Raw genomic sequence first — 20790 nt, 5'->3', positions numbered from 1 at the left:
ATTTCTCCACACTTGCCATAAAGACTTTTATTAGACTGTCACAACAGTCATAAATAAAACATAATTGATGCTTCACTTCAGTATGAAGCCAGTATGTGCATTTCCAATACAGGGCTAACTAGACATCCCGTGAAGTTGCCCATAGATGCTGATCTGGGGTCAGTTTTGCAGTCTCCCCACTAATGCTAATGTAGAGGATTGGGGGAGGGGAAGCTGATCCTAGATTTGTACCAAGGGGGAAACTTTACCCCAGAGTCATAACCAGATTTCAAAGTTAGTTATGTCTGGGGCCTGGAGTTTCACCTGGTTGCTTAGCCAGGATTGTGGACATATTCTGCGGAGCTGGACATGAGGATACCGAGTGGGAGGGAAGAAAAGAGAGGAGGAAGGAATCGCTCCATCATCGCTCCATCATCACTCCATCTTGTCAGTCTGTTGCAGGTCATGGGAGTAACAGCATTTTTCACCGTGTGTGCATTTCCCCTGGAGAGAGAGAGAGGGAAAGAGTGGCAGAAAAGGGAGGGGGAGAGAACGGGAAAAACGTATATGTAAGACATAAGGGGCTGTGTGTCCTATGGAAAATAATGAATGCCATGGAAGATGTTCCACTACACACCAGCGAAGTGAAACTGGCACTGCATCATTTTCCACAGAACGCACAGAGCCCAGAGTTGATTATCTCTTTCATACCAAGGCTAGAATTTAACATATTTACCACTAGAAATGTGTTCAACATCCACTGAAGTAGCTAGCAAGTTAACTAGATTGCTTGGTTACCAAGGCAACTACTGTAGCCAACCCAACCATCAGTCTTAGCTGGCTATTATGAAAATCTAATTAAAACAATACCAATACTTTTCCCAATTAGACTTACTTTAAAAAGCAGCTCAAACAAAATATGTATAGCCCTTAAATTCTACCGTGCGGATATAGCGTGCGTTATAGGGAAATATTGCAAGCTCTGGAATGCTCTTCAAGCCAATAACGAGTATTTAACAATGCCAGTTTAGAAGGTTTATTATTGTGTGGAAAATGTATCTGTAATAATAGCTGAAGTGTTATGATGATTCAAAATTAATGAGGCACTGTCTGTTGCTGGGAGATAGAACACCTTGTTCTCTGGTAGTGTACGGTTACTATGCCGACAGTGTTATTATGAAAAGAACAGAGTGTGCTCACACCCTTCAGAACATTTCAACAAAGAGAAAGCTCCTGTGAAACATTACTGTGGCTGCCTCTACACAGGCAGCCCAATTCGGAGATATTTTATACTAATAGCCTTTTTGACAAATCAAATCAGATCTTTTCACATCAGATCTTTTTTTTAGAGCTGGTCTGATTGGTCAAAATACCAATTAGTGTAAAAAGATCAGCATTGGGCTGCCTGTGTAAACGCAGCCTTATAATTCTACTATGTCTATGTGGTTATTGTGGGGTGTTTCCCTGTACCTTTCTGAACCTCTTGCAAGGGAAGCTCTTGTGACTTTCTGAATCTTGTGTAATGCAATGCCTAGAGTTACAGGGTGTGGTGAGGAATATAGTGTTCCCATACCTTCCTGAACCTCTTGCAGGGGAAGCTCTTAAGCTGGGTGGCGTCTGTGATCTGGTTCTTCCTCTTGTTTTGACCCTGTTTCCTCCTGTCCTCCAGGTCTGATGAGATACCTCCACCACTAGGAGAGAGAGACACCAAATTTAGACTCTGCATGCAGAATTCTGCATAAATATCCTCCGTATACAACATAAAACACCAAATAATGCATGCAGAGCAGAATTAGGCCGATACCCACTAATTATCAAAATCCAGAAAAGAGACGTTAAATTCTACAACAACCTAAAAGGAAGCGATTCCCAAACCTTCCATAACAAAGTCATCACCTACAGAGAAATGAACCTGGAGAAGAGTCCCCTAAGCAAGCTGGTCCTGGTGCTCTGTTCATAAACACAAACAGACCCCACAGAGCCCCAGGACAGCAACACAATTAGACCCAACCAAATCATTAGAAAACAAAAAGATAATTACTTGACACATTGGAAAGAATTTACAAAAACAGAGCAAACTAGAATGCTATTTGGCCCTAAACAGAGAGTACACAGTGGCAGAATTCATTACCACTGTGACTGACACAAACTTAAGGAAAGCTTTGACTATGTACAGACTCAGTGAGCATAGCCTTGCTATTGAGAAAGGCCGCCGTAGGCAGACATGACACTCAAGAGAAGACATTTTGTGGGCAGTATGCACATAGCCTTAGGTGGAAACTGAGCTGCACTTCCTAACCTCCTGCCAAATGTATGACCATATTAGAGACACATATTTCCCTCAGATTACACAGACCCACAAAACCCAATTTTGATAAACTCCCATATCTACAGGGTGAAATACCGCAGTGTGCCATCAGAGCAGCAAGATTTGTGACCTCAAGAAAAGGTCAACCAGTGAAGAACAAACACCATTGTAAATACAACCCATATTTACTTATTTTCCCTTTGGTACTTTAACTATATGTACATCGTTACAACACTGTATATATACATAATATGACATTTGTAATGTCTTTATTCTTTTGGAACTTATGTGAGTGTAATGTTTACTGTTCAGTTTATTCTTTATTTAACTTTTGTTTATCTATTTCACTTCCTTTGGCAATGTAAACATATGTTGAAAGACAGAAAGAAGAGAGAGATTATAGGGAAGAACACAGTAAGAGGCAGGTGGAGAGATAGAGACAGAAAGAAGAGAGAGATTATAGGGAAGAACACAGTAAGAGGCAGGTGGAGAGATAGAGACAGAAAGCAGAGAGAGATTATAGGGAAGAACACAGTAAGAGGCAGGTGGAGAGATAGAGACAGAAAGAAGAGAGAGATTATAGGGAAGAACACAGTAAGAGGCAGGTGGAGAGATAGAGACAGAAAGAAGAGAGAGATTATAGGGAAGAACACAGTAAGAGGCAGGTGGAGAGATAGAGACAGAAAGAAGAGAGAGATTATAGGGAAGAACACAGTAAGAGGCAGGTGGAGAGATAGAGACAGAAAGAAGAGAGAGATTATAGGGAAGAACACAGTAAGAGGCAGGTGGAGAGATAGAGACAGAAAGCAGAGAGAGATTATAGGGAAGAACACAGTAAGAGGCAGGTGGAGAGATAGAGACAGAAAGCAGAGAGAGATTATAGGGAAGAACACAGTAAGAGGCAGGTGGAGAGATAGAGACAGAAAGAAGAGAGAGATTATAGGGAAGAACACAGTAAGAGGCAGGTGGAGAGATAGAGACAGAAAGCAGAGAGAGATTATAGGGAAGAACACAGTAAGAGGCAGGTGGAGAGATAGAGACAGAAAGAGAGAGATTATAGGGAAGAACACAGTAAGAGGCAGGTGGAGAGATAGAGACAGAAAGAAGAGAGAGATTATAGGGAAGAACACAGTAAGAGGCAGGTGGAGAGATAGAGACAGAAAGAAGAGAGAGATTATAGGGAAGAACACAGTAAGAGGCAGGTGGAGAGATAGAGACAGAAAGAAGAGAGAGATTATAGGGAAGAACACAGTAAGAGGCAGGTGGAGAGATAGAGACAGAAAGAAGAGAGAGATTATAGGGAAGAACACAGTAAGAGGCAGGTGGAGAGATAGAGACAGAAAGAAACAATGGGGAGAGGTTTAAACCAATACTGTAGAAATATTTATTTAGCTAACTTCATGTTGAGCTCATCATTAACTAGTGTCTGAGGGTCCGTACCCAGTCTTGGCGCGGGCCTTGGGCCCCCAGCTGGCCTGAGGTTTAGGGTTAGGGGTCAAGGACGGGGTTAGTATTAATTAGTGTCTGAGGGTCCGTACCCAGCCTTGGCGTGCCCCCAGCTGGCCTGAGGTTTAGGGGTCAAGAACGGGGTTAGTATTAATTAGTGTATCCTACCCAGCATTGGCGCGGGCCTTGGGCCCCCAGAAAGGCTCAGGGTTTTCCTGGAAGCGGGTGAGGTGGCGACGGCGGGACTGGGGATTGGCATCCTCCCTCACATCAAAACACGCCTGTAGACTAGAGAGAGAGGAGAGAGACAGGACATGATGGCTTGTGCATTTCAGTGTTTGTTTTCAATACACCTACCTTTTCCTAATATTCATCACTACATTATACCATCTCTATGTTAAACTGTACTGATCATCTCCCAGGCAGTTGGTTCAGTCCCAGACTTACATGGGTTCAGTACTGAGGATGTGGTGAGCAGGGCTGCTCTCTGACAGTCTGTCTCTCTTCACTGGATTGGACTTTTCCTGCAGGATACAAGATAACCACCACATACAGTCAAATCTACACCTGGACTTTCATCCCGTATTGAAGTGGTTCCCATGGTGCATTGCGTCTTACCCAGCATCGCATGACGTCCCAGAGGACCCTGGGAGGAGCGTCCGTCTTTAGAGCGTTCTTACAGGCATGAGACAAAGACACCCTGTGGCCTGCATGAAGCAGAGCCGACCTGGAGAGAGAGAGAGAGAGAGAGTTGTATTTTCTGTAATCAGACAAGACAGTCTTATATGAGAGGGAGAGTAGGTCTGACCTGAATTGGAGCAGAGGGGGGGTGCTGCAGTGTACAGTGCTGCTCAGGTTGTCCACTGTGTAGTACAGAGGCACATCCTCCAGCTCCTGGACACACACACAGACAACAGTTAAAGTTTGGACACCTGGCTCATCTTAGACAGACCGCAGATCAGCTGACCCTTTCTCCCAATCCTACCATTAAGAGTGAGAACCCCAAACTAACCTCAGATCAGCGTCAACGGAAGAATCTCAACTGCATAGTCCTCACCTCCGCTCTCCTCACCTTCTTCTCCAAACCCATTGGAGGAGAAAGACAGATGTCCCTCACCTCTGACCTTCTCCTCCAATGGGTTTTGAGGAGGAGAGCAGCATGCAGTTGAGAAAAGGCCCCCCCATGTCTTATTCCATGCAATATAGTGTATTTCAGACTGCTTCTTGTAGACCTTTGACCCCTAACCTCTCACCTCTGTGACCATGCTGAGCATGCCCTCTATGACCCCTAACCTCTCACCTCTGTGACCATGCTGAGCATGCCACTCTATGACCCCTAACCTCTCACCTCTGTGACCATGCCCTCTATGACCCCTAACCTCTCACCTCTGTGACCATGCTGAGCATGCCCTCTATGCGACGGGCGGTTCCAAAGCGGGACGGGTTCCCAGACACGGCAGATAGAACCTTCTGAACGAAGCTCACATCATGGAGGGCCTCACCCCAGATAGGACCACCCAGCTACAGAGGAGGAGGGAGAGACGGTGTCAGAGAGATTGTGTGAGAAAGTAAGAGACAAAGTGTTTTGAGAGAGTGTGTGTGTGTGTGTGTGTGTCCTCACCTGGTGTCTGTGTCCACAGTGTTCACACTCTGCTCCGACCGGCGGTCCAGTGGCTGCAGAGTACTTTATACTGAAACACACACAGAGAGAGAAACATTAACACACACAAGTTGTCCAACTCGACAGGAATAACCCATATAGAGAAAGTGTCTTACTGTGTTCCCTGAGTCGTCCTCTTGCCCAGTCGTTGGAAGTGGAACGAGCCACAGCCTACACAGTTATACACCAACACTTGTTTACTGAAACACAATATCAGGTGTAATGGCATTATATCTTCAGAATAACAACTTTAAAGTCCGTTATGAAGACTTTATGTCTAGATAAAGTAGTGTGATGCGGTGTGTGTGTATCCATACCTTGCTGAGTTTTTGACCATGGCCTGCCCAGTGTGTACCCTGACAAACACTCGTATGTAGAAGTCCACACTGACACAGAGCAGAGGGTGGATGTAACGCTGGTACACACCAGCTCTCTGGTCCAGACTATGCAGGATGATACGCAGAGCCTGGCGGAGGAGGGAGAAGAGGGGGGTGGTGAGGGAGAGAGGGAAGGTGGAGAAGGAGAGTTATGAGACAAGCGACACAGCAGGGGCTAAACTCTCAAACTTCTATTCAAAATATATTCACACAATTTCCCTAAATGTTCCTCCTACTACACACGCATTATTCCAACAAGGTTTTTCCTTGCATCCAGTTGTAGTTGAAAATACACGCTGCTGGAATACAGTTTAGCCCAGCGTTCCTCACCATCTCGTGACAGTACTTGGCTTTGATGGAGACAGAGCCGTATTTGCTGTAGCAGGTCTCCCCACTGTTACCAGCCATCACAGCCATGTCAGTACACGTCACACACAACAGACCTGGGGGGGAGACAGACACGTTTTTAGTAAAACCACACTGGAAAAAGCACTCAATGTATCTGTCGCTGACACAGAAACATGTTAAGTTAAGCAGAGGGAATAACTGACGGACATCTACGGACCTCCTTCACCGACGGCCTGCACGGCGGCATCCAGGAATGGGGCGGGGCTTCCGTAGGGGTCCAGGTCTATGACATCATAGCGGTCCTTCTTCCCCCGCATCTCATACATCAGCATGCTGGAGGAACGAGACAGGGAGGGATTGACACGATGGGGGAACGAGACAGGGAGGGATTGACACGATGGAAGAACGAGACAGGGAGGGATTGACACGATGGAGGAACGAGACAGGGAGGGATTGACACGATGGAGGAACGAGACAGGGAGGGATTGACACGATGGAGGAACGAGACAGGGAGGGATTGACACGATGGAGGAACGAGACAGGGAGGGATTGACACGATGGGGGAACGAGACAGGGAGGGATTGACACGATGGAGGAACGAGACAGGGAGGGATTGACACGATGGAGGAACGAGACAGGGAGGGATTGACACGATGGGAGGAACGAGACAGGGAGGGATTGACACGATGGGGAAGAGACAGGGAGGGATGACACGATGGGAGGGGATTGACACGATGGGGGAACGAGACAGGGAGGGATTGACACGATGGGGGAACGAGACAGGGAGGGATTGACACGATGGGGGAACGAGACAGGGAGGGATTGACACGATGGGGGAACGAGACAGGGAGGGATTGACACCATGGGGGAACGAGACAGGGAGGGATTGACACCATGGGGGAACGAGACAGGGAGGGATTGACACGATGGGGGAACGAGACAGGGAGGGATTGACACGATGGGGGAACGAGACAGGGAGGGATTGACACGATGGAGGAACGAGACAGGGAGGGATTGACACGATGGGGGAACGAGACAGGGAGGGATTGACACGATGGGGGAACGAGACAGGGAGGGATTGACACGATGGGGGAACGAGACAGGGAGGGATTGACACGATGGGGGAACGAGACAGGGAGGGTTGCTGGATTGACACGATGGGGGGAACGAGACAGGGAGGGATTGACACGATGGGGGAACGAGACAGGGAGGGATTGACACGATGGAGGAACGAGACAGGGAGGGATTGACACGATGGAGGAACGAGACAGGGAGGGATTGACACGATGGGGGAACGAGACAGGGAGGGATTGACACGATGGGGGAACGAGACAGGGAGGGATTGACACGATGGAGGAACGAGACAGGGAGGGATTGACACGATGGAGGAACGAGACAGGGAGGGATTGACACGATGGGGGAACGAGACAGGGAGGGATTGACACAATGGGGGAACGAGACAGGGAGGGATTGACACGATGGGGGAAGGAGACAGGGAGGGATTGACACGATGGAGGAACGAGACAGAGGGTAGGATCGAAAGAGAGGTAAAGAGGGAGAGAGAAGAAAAGATAAATGGAGAGTGATAGTTTGACTTCAAGAAGACTGTCTGAGTGTGTGAGTGAGCACAGATGAACAAAGAAAATAAGAGAAGAACAGAATGAGATAAATGAAGGAGAGAGAGACCAACCTGGCGTCTCTCTGGCTGGCCTGCAGTAGGTGTGTGACCTCGTTGTGCTGGGCATTGCGGGCGATGAGGGCAGCAGCCTTGGCTGAGAAGTCGTTAGCCGTGACGCTACGTAGACCAGGCACCTCCAGAGCAAACCTCACAGAGCGTAGGCCAGACGCTGCCAGACCCTCCAACACACGCAGACCATTCTGGATGGAGGAGAATGGTAGGGTTAGAACACAAACACACTGGCAGACCATTGTGGAGAGAGGAGAATGGTAGGGTTAGAACACAAACACACTGGCAGACCATTGTGGAGAGAGGAGAATGGTAGGGTTAGAACACAAACACACTGGCAGATCATTCTGGATGGAGGAGAATGGTAGGGTTAGAGCACAAACACACTGGCAGATCATTCTGGATGGAGGAGAGGAGAATGGTAGGGTTAGAACACAAACACACTGGCAGACCATTCTGGATGGAGGAGAGGAGAACGGTAGGGTTAGAACACAAACACACTGGCAGATCATTGTGGAGAGAGGAGAATGGTAGGGTTAGAATACCAACACAAACACACTGGCAGACCATTGTGGAGAGAGGAGAATGGTAGGGTTAGAACATGGATGCAAGCATACACACACACACGCTTTTTCATACCTTACAGCGCTCCCCCACTGAAGCAGTTACGACCGGCTCCTCTCCTCTTTTCTCCCCTGTCTGCATTTCCGTCTCCTCTTTCTTCTCATCAGCTAGATTGACCACCACCCTCTCCTTCTCCCCTGGCACTACCACCTTCACCCCCCTCCGGGCCATCTGCTCCCGGGCAAACTCTGTAACCACCGCACACCTGGAGAGAAGGGGGCAAGACGGAGACATGAGATGAAACAGGTATACCTGTGATGAACAACCAGCTAGCTACCATAGCCTGAGCCATATTTATTGTACCTTCATTTAACTAGGCAAGTCAGTTAAGAACTAATTCTTAATTAATGACGGCCTACATGTAAAGCCCCTCCGGTCAAACCCTCCTCTAACCCAGACAACGCTGGGCCAATTGTGTACCGCCCTACGGGACTCCCGATCACAGCCGGTTGTGATACAGCCCGGGATCGAACCCAGGTCTGTAGTGACGCCTATTAGCACTGTGATGCAATGCCTTAGACCGCTGTGCCACTAATTTATTTTATCTATACTGAACAAAAATATAAATGCAACATGTAAAGTGTTGGGCCCATGTTTCATGAGCTGAAATTAAAGATCCCAGAAATGTTCCATACGCACAAAAGCTTACTTCTCAAATTGAGCACAAATTTGTTTACATCCCTGTACCATCCTTTGCCAAGATAATCCATCCACCTGACAGGTGGCATATCAAGAAGCTGATTAAACAGCATGATCATTACACAGGCCTTGTGCTGGGGACAATAAAAGGCCCCTCTAAAATGTGCAGTTTTATCACACAATAATGCCACAGACATCTCATGTTGAGGGAGCGTGCTAATTGGCGTGCTGACTGCAGGAATGTCCACCAGAGCTGTTGCCAGTTCATTTCTCTACCAGAAGCTGCATCCAACGTCATTTTAGAGAATTTGGCAGTACGTCCAATCGGCCTCACAACTGCAGACCACGTTAACCACGCCAGCCCAGGACCTCCACATCCGGCTTCTTCACCAGCGGGGTCGTCTGAGACCAGCCACCCGGACAGCTGATGAAACTGTGGATTTGCACAAAACCGAAGAATTTCTGCACAAACTGTCAGAAACCATCTCAGGGAAGCTGATCTGCGTGCTCGTCATCCTCACCAGGGTCTTGACCTGACTGCAGTTCAGCATCGTAACCAACTTCAGTGGGCACATGCCCCCCTTCGATGACCACTGGCCCGGTGGAGAAGTGTGCTCTTCATGGATGAATCCCGGTTTCAACTGTACCAGGCAGATGGCAGACAGCATGTATGGTGTTGTGTGGGCGAGCAGTTTGCTGATGTCAACGTTGTGAACAGAGTGTCCCATGGTGGTGGTGGGGTTATGGTATGGACAGGCATAAGCTACGGACAACTAACACAATTGCATTTTATTGATGGCAATTTGGATGCACAGAGATACTGTGATGAGATCCTGAGGCCCATTGTCGTGCCATTCATCCCCCCCGCCATCACCTCATGTTTCAGCATGATAATGCACAGCCCCATGTCACAAGGATCTATACACAATTCCTATAAGCTGAAAATGTCTGCATACTCACCAGACATGTCACCATTAAGCATGTTTGGGATGCTCTGGATCGATGTATATGACAACGTGTTCCAGTTTCACCAATATCCAGAAACTTCACACAGCTATTGAAGAGGAGTGGGACAACATTCCACAGGCCACAATCAACAGCCTGATCAACTCTATGTGAAGGAGATGTGTCGCGCTGCATGAGGCAAATGGTTACACCAGATACTGACTGGTTTTCTGATCCATGCCCCTACTTTTTTTTTTTTAAGGCATCTGTGACCAACAGATGTATATCTGTATTCCCAGTCATGTGGAATCCATAGACTGGTGCCTAATTAATTTACTTCAATTGACCAATTTCCTTATATGAACGGTAACTCAGTAAAATCTTTCAAATTATTGCATGTTGCGTTTATATTTTTGTTCAGTGTAAATACATGGCTCTGACCATAGATATACTTTCTTTGCAGATTCAGCTCTACATAAGCCATGTTGAATACAGTTTCTTCAACTGAAGGTTTACAGACCCATAGGATAACATCCAAATTGCAATGTATGCATATATCCCATAATATGTCCAGGGATGAGGTGTATGTTGACAACGCAGCCTTGAGCTGAACGTTGGGCCAGCTAAGGCATAAAGGACCATTAGGGGTGTATTCGTAAGTGCACACCAAAGCAAACTGTATGAGTGTTTCTATTGGACAAATTCAGATAGGTCCCTCTGTTTCGTTTACTTCCTAGTGAATACGCCCCATCAGTCAAACTCACGTCAGATCTCTGTTGAACTCCTGCACAGGGTTGTAAAACACCTCGTTGGCACTGGGAAACAATATGGCCGCCTTGCCCTCCCTGACAACTGTCTCCCCTGGCAACAACCCCGTTGTCGGGGGCATCTCCTGGTCAGGTGTTGAGGCAGCTGGAGTTGGGTTCAAGCCCTCCATTGGGGCTCCAGAGGTAGGGGGCTGAGGCTTGGTGTCTACCCCAGACAGGGTGGTGTTAACTTGCGGATCCTGAGGGGCCCTGAGGGGCTCCATGGTTCTCAGTCCCCTGTAGGCAACACTGCCAGCTGTCCTTAGAATCCTCAGGTGGGTGAAGGGTCCAGGTAAGAGGGGGAGTAGCCGAGTAGTGATGATCAGCATAGGGCACTTCTCAGTCCTGGTGGAAATGACAACATTGTGTTATAATGGTCACAGTGGTCACACACAGCCATTGACTATCAGTTCCATTACACATAAGAGTCATCAGACGAAGGCATCTACTGTCCGGGGAACTTTTGTTAAGAGACCAGATGCTCGGCTTGCAGTGTACAGTAAGTGTATATTTTGCATTTGTTTAATTATTTTGATGTCATATGAAAGTCATGGGTTTTATGTTTCTAGAACCATATTGCAATTGAGAATCGATTCACGTTTAGATGGAGTATTTGGCTGTCAGAGCCAGTAAATTATACCTCTGAAAATGACATAGGTCTCCTTAAGGACGTTAAGGAGTAAAGTTAGAGTACATATTGGGCTAGGTTACTCAGTGCTGTTGGAAAAACAGATATTGGTTAGACTTAGGACTCTTCCTCCACAGTTTAGACTAGAGCATGAACTGACAACACACAGAAAATGAGCTGTCGGACAAAGACTGTTAGCTAAACCATGGCTTTAAGCAATGATGATCTATAACGTTACTGATGCCTGAGCTGAAGTCAGAGCAGCTTGCTAAGGTAGCAAGCTAGCTACATAAACCAGGGCGCACCCCCTTCAAAGTAGTCAGAGCTTGTTTTGTCAGAGAGAAAAAAAGACACCAGCAATCTAACTAACATTGAACATTCACACCATAAAGGTTATGATAAAACACTTGCAACTTTGACATGCTGACACCGGCTAAGTTCACAATGCTAGCTAACTGACTGCATTGAAATGAGCCTAAGCGCTAACTAGCTAGCTACCGGTACTTAGCTATCAAGTAAGATAAAAACGATTACCTTATCTGCGGCGCACTTTCCCAAGTTGACAACTTAAAATGTAGCTGTATTTGATGATTTTGGATATTTACTGTATGACAACGGTAATAACTCACTAGCTATTTGTTGCAAAACTCAAGTTAACACATGGATGCAGACATGCATGGACCACAACTACAGAATCCCGCAGAACCAAACAGAAAAAGGTAAAAACGCGTTTCGAATTCTTCTTCTTCGCTGAGGTTTTACTGCGGTTAGTATCTAATACATGTTGCATTACCGCCACCTACTAGACTGGATTACAACTCGCTTATACTTTGCTTGAAAAAAATCTATATACAAATACCCTACCATCAGGGGCGAAAATCTTATATCAACTTTGGAGGGGACAATTACATTACATTTTCTCAAGAGCAATTCCTGAGGGGGACACCAAAGTAGTGCTGTAACACATAGCCTACATTGTAATATGGTAAATGTATATTGAGGAACCAAAGAAATAAGGTGTTTGCCGTACTCCTAACTACCGGTACCCAAAACTACACAACTAATCACAACAGCAATACCATTGCCTTTAACAAATCTTAGTTCAGTCACCAGTTTAAGTTGAGAGTGGGGGTATCCATGGCATTTTCCAATTATGTTCCTATTTTACAAGTTAAAAAAAATGAGAACCTTTCATAATGTTGCCAAACAAAGACTCAACAAACTTACCTGAGACTCCCTGTCTCTGCCAGTCTGTCCCTGCATATCTGTCCCCAACTCTGCTGTCTGTGTGCCATCTGTTGCCTGCTCTGCCTAATGGCATCATTGTGAAACATTTCCATTAGAATTTAATTTCTTTCTTATGAACATTTTATCAACTAGTCTTTGAGATATTAGGCTACTAGGGTTCTTACTTTGCGTTTTGGTGTACTGAAAAATACTCTGATGTCCGTCTTTTATTTTTCTGCCATTTTTCTACCTGGCTGGCTGGCTACACACACACACACAGTGTGTAGGTTATTTAAAGTAGGAGATGGGCTTCTATCATCTTATCTTTTATCATTCTATTTGGGCTTCGATCTAAAAGGTAGCTAGCAAATGTGAAACGGATTAAAATGACAAGAGTTGACAGCTGTATGAGTTAACCATTTACACAACATATGCTGCAACCTTTTGTAATTTTAATAGTTTGTTTCATATTGGCTGGCTTCCAACAATAGCTGAATTTGCAAAGCTAGCGAGCACCAATTCCGTTTCAGTGGTGTTTGCTATAATCTTTGCTACCCGGGTTAAATAAAGGTGAAATAAAATAAATAAATAAAAGTTCCCTTGCGACAATTTAGCTTTTGCAACGAGACCATTAAATATATTTAAGACAATGGTAGAAGAGAGTGTAGTTCTGTTCAGTTTGGACTCCAGTTTATCGCTAACCTTATCACAGGGACTTTGAAGCACTAACTTACATCAACTGCGTGCTGATCTTGGAATAAATTGACGATAGCAAAGATTCCATCTTTGACGAGGCCACATAAATGGAATAGGTACTAGCTAGCTTAATAGTTAATATTTGCGCGCTAGCTCTGCATATTCAGCTAGTGTGTGTGCGCGATTGACTGGATTAACCTCACGTCAGTTACGTTCATTGAGTGCCTTTCAGACAGTGGATACGACCCCTCTGTTACCTTGCCAACTAAGGAACTGGCAGTGGATCAAACCATTGTGAGGCAAAGGGTGGGGGGGTCGCAATCTTTTGAAACTTAAAAACGCGCTATTAAGTATCTATAATCAGCACAATTGCTTTCATTGCGTATTATTAATATTATTTAAATGACATAGTTATGTTTCAGTGATATATTGGGGGGGACAAATCATATTTTTCCCAGGATGGGGGGGGGTCGTGTGTCCCCCGTCCCCCCCGGGATTTCCGCCCCCTGCCTACCATGTAACACTACACTCACTAAAAAATTAAAATAATTTAAAAATATCACCACCTTACTCCACTATGTACATCTATTTAGTCCTACCTCAGGCCAACAACCTGAAAGGATGGGACACCACCACTTAACACACCCTGTTACTCTTCTGATGTCACGTCTCACACACCCAAATACCTCTCTGCAGCTGCCACCACAACCTCAATTTTCTGTGACTTACATTCCATCCCTGCAGTACAATTGATAACCATGACTATAAATGCTAAAAATCTAATCTTACTGAAACACATATCACTTGTTGGCCTCTCTCTCTGTACTGGTACAGACCTACTACTCACACCATTCCTCTCAGGATCCCTCCCCATGACCCATCTTCTTCTACTTTCTTCACTGCCTCAGCATATGACAACTTCTGTAATACTCTAACCCTGGAAACCTCATCCTGCCTCTCTCGCACGGGACATTTTTCAAACAGAAATTTGCATCCTCAAGCACAAACTCCAAAAGGTTCTGGGACACTGTAAAGTCCATGGAGAATAAGAGCACGTCCTCCCAGCTGCCCACCTCCACTGAGGCTAGGAAACACTGTCACCACCGATAAATCTGCAATAATTGAGAATTTCAATAAGCATTTTTCTACAGCTGGCCATGCTATCCACCTGGCTACCCCTACCCCGGTCAACAGCCCTGCGCCCCCCACAGCAACTTGCCCAAGCCTACCCATTTCTCCTTCACCCAAATCCAGATAGCTGATGTTCTGAAAGAGCTGAAAAATCTGGACCCCTACAAATCACCCGGGCTAGACAATCGGGACCCTCTCTTTCTAAAATTATCTGCCGAAATTGTCGCAACCCCTATTACCAGCCTGTTCGAACCTCTCTTTTGTATCGTCTGAGATCCCCAAAGATTGGAAAGCTGCCGTGGTCATCCCCCTCTTCAAAGGCACTCTTCAAAGGCACTCTAGACCCAAACTGCTACAGACCTATGCCTATATCTATCTATATCTATCCTACCCTGCCTTTCCAAGGTCTTTGAAAGCCAAGTTAACAAACAGATTACCGACCATTTCGAATCCCACCGTACCTTCTCCGCTATGCAATCTGGTTTCCGAGCTGGTCATGGGTGCACCTCAGCCACGCTCAAGGTCCTAAACGATATCATAACCGCCATCGATAAGAGACAATACTGTGCAGCCGTATTCATCAACCTGGCCAAACCTTTCGACTCTGTCAATCACCACATCCTTATCGACAGACTCAACAGCCTTGGTTTCTCAAATGACTGCCTCGCCTGGTTCACCAACTACTTCTCAGACAGAGTTCAGTGTGTCAAATCGGAGGGCGTGTTGTCTGGACCTCGGGCAGTCTCTATGGGGGTGCCACAGGGTTCAATCCTCGGGCCGACTCTTTTCTCTGTATACATCAATGAGGTCGCTCTTGCTGCTGGTGATTCTCTGATCCACCTCTACGCAGACGACACCACTCTGTATACTTCTGGCCCTTCTTTGGACACTTTGTTAAGTAACCTCCAGACGAGCTTCAATGCCATACAACTCTCCTTCCGTGGCCTCCAACTGCTCTTAAATGCAAGTAAAACTAAATGCATGCTCTTCAACTGATCGCTACCCACACCTGCCCGCCCGTCCAGCATCACTACTCTGGACGGTTCTGACTTCGAATATGTGGACAACTACAAATACCTAGGTGTCTGGTTAGACTGTAAACTCTCCTTCCAGACTCACATTAAGCATCTCCAATCCAAAATTAAATCTAGAATCAGCATCCTATTTCGCAACAAAGCATCCTGCAATCATGCTGCCAAACATACCCTCGTAAAACTGACTATCCTACCAATCCTTGACTTCGGCGATGTCATTTACAAAATAGCCTCCAACACTCTACTCAGCAAATTGAATGCAGTTTATCACAGTGCCATCTGTTTTGTCACCAAAGCCCCAAATACTACCCACCACTGCAACCTGTATGCTCTCATTGGCTGGCCCTCGCTTCATATTCGTCGCCAAACCCACTGGTTCCAGGTCATCTATAAGTCTTTGCTAGGTAAAGCCCCGCCTTATCTCAGCTCACTTGTCACCATAGCAGCACCCACCCATAGCACGCGCTCCAGCAGGTATATTTCACTGGTCACCCCCAAAGCCAATTCCTCCTTCGGCCGCCTTTCCTTCCAGTTCTCTGCTGCCAATGACTGGAACAAACTGCAAAAATCACTGAAGCTGTAAACTCATATCTCCCTCACTAGGTTTAAGCACCAGCTGTCAGAGAAGCTCACAGATCACTGCACCTATACATAGCCCATCTGTAAATAGCCCAAACAACTGCCTCATTCCCAAACTGTTATTTATTTTGCTCCTTTGCACCCCAGTATCTCTACTTGCACACTCATCTTCTGCACATTTATCACTCCAGTGTTTAATTGCTATATTGTAATTATTTTGCCGCTATGGCCTATTTATTGCCTTACCTCCCATATCCTACCTCATTTGCACACACTGTATATAGACTTTTTCTATTGTATTATTGACTGAATATTTGTTTATTCCATGTGTAACTGGTCGAAATTGACACACAAAAAAATAATGTCATATAAAAAACAAAAATGTGACATGGCATCAGCAAAAAGACCTGCTCCGACTCTGTCATCATATCCTTTGTTTGGCCGCCTTTCCTTCCAGTTCTCTGCTGCCAATGAATGGAACGAATTGCAAAAATCACTGAAGCTGGAGACTCATATCTCCCTCTCTAACTTTAAGCATCAGCTGTCAGAGCAGCTTACTGATCACTGTACCTGTACACAGCCAATCTGTAAATAGCCCACCCAACTACCTCATCCCCATATTGTTATTTATCTTTTTTCTCTTTTGCACCCCAGTATCTCTACTTGCACATCTATCACTCCAGTATTAATGCTAAATTGTAATTATTTAGCCTCTATGGCCTATGTATTGCCTTACCTCCCTAATCTTCTACATTTGCACACACTGTACATTGATTTTTATTTTGTGTTATTGACTATACATTTGTTTTTGTGTAACTGTGTTTTTGTCGCACTGCTTTGCTTCATCTTGGCCAGGTCGCAGTTGTAAATGAGAACTTGTTCTCAACTAGCCTAACTGGTTAAATAAAGGTGGAATAAATAAAAATTGTATTAAAAAAATTCTGATCCCCAGCCCCATGGGCATCCCTACAATTAACACATACCACTACTTTCCTCAATGCTACACATTCCTTTGTCTCATGCCCTTCTGCACACTTCTCACACCTAGGAACCTCCCTCCTACACACTGCTGCCACATGCCCATAAGCTTGACACCTGTAACAATGTAATGTATTCGGCACAAAAGCTTGTACAGGACAACTTATATATCCTAACATCACTTTGTCAGGCAAAGACTCAACATCAAAACTCAAAAGAACAGACACTGACTCTTCTGTTTCACTACTCACACCACCCTGTCTGCGTCGCACCAAATGACGAGCATCACAAACACCCCAGGAATCTTCCCCTTCATTTAGTCAACTTTTACATTTACTGCTACCCCAGTAATCACTGCTTTCAATGGCGCCCTTTTCTTGAGAGCAAAACCATTCACATTTCTTGCCACCCACGTTTCGAATGAGATTAGAGAATGCATATAGAGTACCATGGTATGAGTCATAATACCCATAAAACCTAGCGGTCAAACAGGGAAATGGTTCCAATCATTTTCGCACCAGTTATTTTTCCCAATGTTTTTTTTTTTAGAAACACTTAAAATAAGGTCTGTGTTTCGTGTAGGCTTACTCAGGCACGATGTTTTGATAACTGTGGAAATCTCTCGAGGACAAGGTGACTTTTATCAGTATTTTCACCTGTATTTACCCCCAAAAATGAACTGCTAATTGGCTGCTAATAAAGAACTACAAATGCCATATTGATCTGGACGAGACTGCCGAATTGAGGCAAATGTAACAATCTTTGGATTAACTATATAATGTTAGCTAAATGTAGTAATTCATAAATTGGCAACATGTCTTTAAATTGACAATTCTGTGAACTGTCTTGTGCAAGTTTTAAATTGGCACAATACCTGTTAGCAAAGGTGTCAGCTAGAGATGGCGTGCAGGAGCTTACAGGGATTTGTAGTCTTGTATGTCTACTTTGATGCTAATAAGCATTTTCGAATCAGAGACGAATATATTGATAAAAGTCACCTTGTCTGACACAGATTTATATGGTTATTAAAACGTCACGCCAGGGTAAGCCTACATGAAACACAGCCCTTATTTTTTGTGTTTCTAAAATCCCCTATGGGGAAAAAATCAATGATGGAAAAATGATTGGAACCTTTTAACTGTTTGACCACTAGGGTTTATGGGTATTATGACACCACTGTGCAGCTCTATATAGAGTTACTAACTCCTAATTCTATGAGAGAATTCTCATAACTGGGTCATATTCATTCTGCACCAAATGGACTGAAACGGGGAGAGATTATCTGAGTTTGTGTTCCATTGCAAAACATTTTGCTAAGGTGTATTGTAATGAACATGTCTTTTGTAATAGAAAGACAGGACAGAGCGGTCATTCATCCGGCGGTTGGCCTACTTTCCATGCCTTGGATGTGCGAAGAAGAACATTTTAAAAAGTGACATGAAAAGCCTTAACTCAATAGGCCTAAATGTGATACAATTAGAAGGGTTTTAATGTTGTTTTATATGTTTCCATTGCAGTCATATGAGGCGCATACGATAGGACTAGGAGGCAATAAGCAATCAAATGTTGGCGATGAGAGATCCCTATTAGTTTGACAGGCCTCATTTCTTCACAAGTTTTCTTCATTTCTAGCACTGTATGCAGCAGCATGTACGTGACAATTATCATTGCCATCGTGATTTAAAGTGATACCCTGAACGCGTCAGGGCTAAAGCATTTATAATACGTATGATTAAAGAGAATTATGAATTGTTATGAAATTATTAATTACCATTATTTAACATCTAAAGCGGGAGGTGGCGCTCGTCTAACAACAATTATGGCCATGATGAAGAAAGATGCATTTTGACAGTAAGATAGAACTGTATCTAGGCAGCACTATAGCTTTTCCCATTGCTTGAATGCAGATGGTAGTTTGTACTCTGTGCGCGTACTATAGACGCCTAGGGGCTCACCTGAGAAGTCTAGACATACGAAAATAGCACATTCAGCACCGCAGCAAGCTCTCAATCCAACCGGGGAGAAGATTTATGCGTTACCGGCGGCTTCCTGTCGATCTCCACTCTGAATCACCAGTCAACTGGGCTGTCTGAACAAGAGGGAGTCCCACAGGTATGAGAGAGACGGAAAATGTGTGTGTGATTTGATTTGGGCAGTTGGTGGAGACAGACACTTTCTGTCTGAGAGATCGGTTAGCTCTGTGATCTTTTCCTCCACCTCTGGGTACCGTTTTGGGCTCCCTCGATAGCTCTGCGCTCTGTTTCTCCACCTGTGCTGCGCTCACACACTGAATGGCTGCCTGTAGAGAGGGAGAGGACCGAACGCTTCTGCACTACTCCATTGAAACACTTTCCAACGGAATATAGTGAGGGGGGTGAGTTTTACCAGGGTTCACCGGGGTCAGAAAGGACACGGGAAGTCGGCGAGGTGGTTGCGGCGGCTAGCTGTTGTGAAGTGGCTTTTCTTCGGGGAGGAATTGAGAGCGGTTCCGTGTGAGTTTTTTGGGGGAGTGGGCGGGTTAGTTAGCTATTGTTTTGGGGAAGGTGTGCGGTGGGGGATGGGCTGAGTTGGAACACCGAACAGCAGCACCAACAAAACTTTAACCACTTTAGTGGCTATTTAGCTACCGTCTATGCTTCACATTCACACTGCCTGCAAACACCACGGGTTGCCTAGCCTGCCTTTCATCGGTGAGTTCACAGCATTCCGCGCTCTCTCTCGCTCTTTATTACTCAACTTTTGAAACGCGGCCGGGTTTTACCTGGATGTTTCGTTGAAGAGTGACATTTTCCCAGTAGAATGAGTCTACTCCTAACATAAATGGTTTATTTACATCGCGTGTTGAGGTTAACTGGTTAAATTGGTGTCTTGGCTAGCAGGAACTCTTAACCTAATAGCTATATCACCACTCACTGCAAGCATGCACGGTTCAGTCTGACTCGCCCCCCCAGTTGCTTGCCTACGTTTGTCCCGGATTGACCTGTTGAGTGTTGACCGGGGACCACCCCCCAAGCTACCTCCCAAAAATAACTAAAATATTTAGAAATTCAGATTTTTACTAAACGAAACTTTAATTGGATGATCCATTGTTTCGGGCGACAAATGATGAATTTGGGTGATAACTCAGCTAGCGCCGGGTTACATTATGCGATGGGCTAACCCGAAATAAAAAGTACAGTGTATCCGGAGTAGCCAGCCTAGGCCCAAGGAGGTAACTCTAACCGACAGCACTGGCACAGAGTGGGGGCGACAGCGGCGGGTGAAGCGAACTCCTGAATATTTTATTTGTTCTACTATTTTTGTGACATAATTCGTGCCGTTGTCTTTTAGCTAGTTTGATAGAGCAAATGAAGGGCTGCATCGACATAAGCAGAGAGAGAGAACCGGTGATAAAGTATTTTTTTGTTAACCGTCCAGTCTTTCCGTCGCCCCCCGGCCCGTGCCAGCCCGAGCGCTCTGAATCTCACGGGGCAAAGATACTGGCAGACAACCGGGCACGGACAGCTCTCTCTGCCCACTCCGTCTGGCTGTTCTACCGCTGTCCAGGCCTCTAGTCTTCCCTTGGCGGGCACCGACGAGTCTCTCCCGCTATCCTTCGATGTGAGATTGACCTATTAATGATTCATTGATGTACAGTATATTCCGTTTAAAGTTCATATTATTCGTGCTCTTGGGAGGCTAGCTACATAATATAGCCA

General features: G+C 45.4%; 2 protein-coding genes across 8 annotated transcripts in view; one reads left to right on the top strand and one right to left on the bottom strand.

The window, feature by feature from the left end:
* Window positions 1-12: 12 nt before the first annotated feature.
* On the bottom strand, window positions 13-19135 carry LOC115191194 (tRNA (guanine(26)-N(2))-dimethyltransferase-like). 2 transcript variants are annotated; one of them, XM_029749129.1, is made up of 16 exons: window positions 19048-19135; window positions 10778-11164; window positions 8445-8634; window positions 7809-7996; window positions 6336-6451; window positions 6101-6213; window positions 5711-5859; window positions 5510-5593; window positions 5355-5424; window positions 5120-5254; window positions 4542-4627; window positions 4352-4460; window positions 4181-4257; window positions 3902-4021; window positions 1553-1670; window positions 13-483 (listed from the first exon to the last, which is right to left on the bottom strand). In XM_029749129.1, the coding sequence occupies exons 1-16, from the start codon at window positions 19077-19079 to the stop codon at window positions 415-417; spliced, it is 2043 nt and encodes a 680-aa protein (XP_029604989.1). In that variant the 5' UTR covers window positions 19080-19135; the 3' UTR covers window positions 13-414. The 2 variants fall into 2 exon arrangements, with proteins under 2 accessions (XP_029604989.1, XP_029604990.1); XM_029749130.1 differs by lacking the exon at window positions 19048-19135 and adding an exon at window positions 11982-12155.
* Window positions 19101-20790, top strand: part of LOC115191195 (nucleus accumbens-associated protein 1) — a 15406-nt gene continuing 13716 nt past the window's right edge. Inside the window, exon 1 of one of the 6 annotated variants that reach the window (XM_029749135.1) lies at window positions 19101-19204. The gene's annotated coding sequence lies outside the window, so the exon portion shown is untranslated. Of the gene's footprint in view, window positions 19205-19283; window positions 19585-19613; window positions 19783-20084; window positions 20693-20790 lie in introns of those variants that run through there. The other 5 variants (XM_029749136.1, XM_029749132.1, XM_029749131.1 and 2 more) reach the window with 5 other exon arrangements.

This window comes from Salmo trutta, unplaced genomic scaffold (genome assembly GCF_901001165.1).
Source record: "Salmo trutta unplaced genomic scaffold, fSalTru1.1, whole genome shotgun sequence".
Classification (NCBI taxonomy): domain Eukaryota; kingdom Metazoa; phylum Chordata; class Actinopteri; order Salmoniformes; family Salmonidae; genus Salmo; species Salmo trutta.
This window is presented reverse-complemented; position numbering and strand designations above follow the sequence as displayed.

Excerpts from the sequence above, each read along its gene's own strand:
- LOC115191194 (XM_029749129.1), bottom strand. The coding sequence starts at position 19,079 with ATGTGCTATTTTCGTATGTCTAGACTTCTCAG. Across the intron at positions 5,594-5,710 it reads ATGGTCAAAAACTCAGCAAG|TAAACAAGTGTTGGTGTATA; the intron begins GTATGGATACAC and ends ATTGTGTTTCAG. Across the intron at positions 4,258-4,351 it reads GGGACGTCATGCGATGCTGG|GAAAAGTCCAATCCAGTGAA; the intron begins GTAAGACGCAAT and ends TGTATCCTGCAG.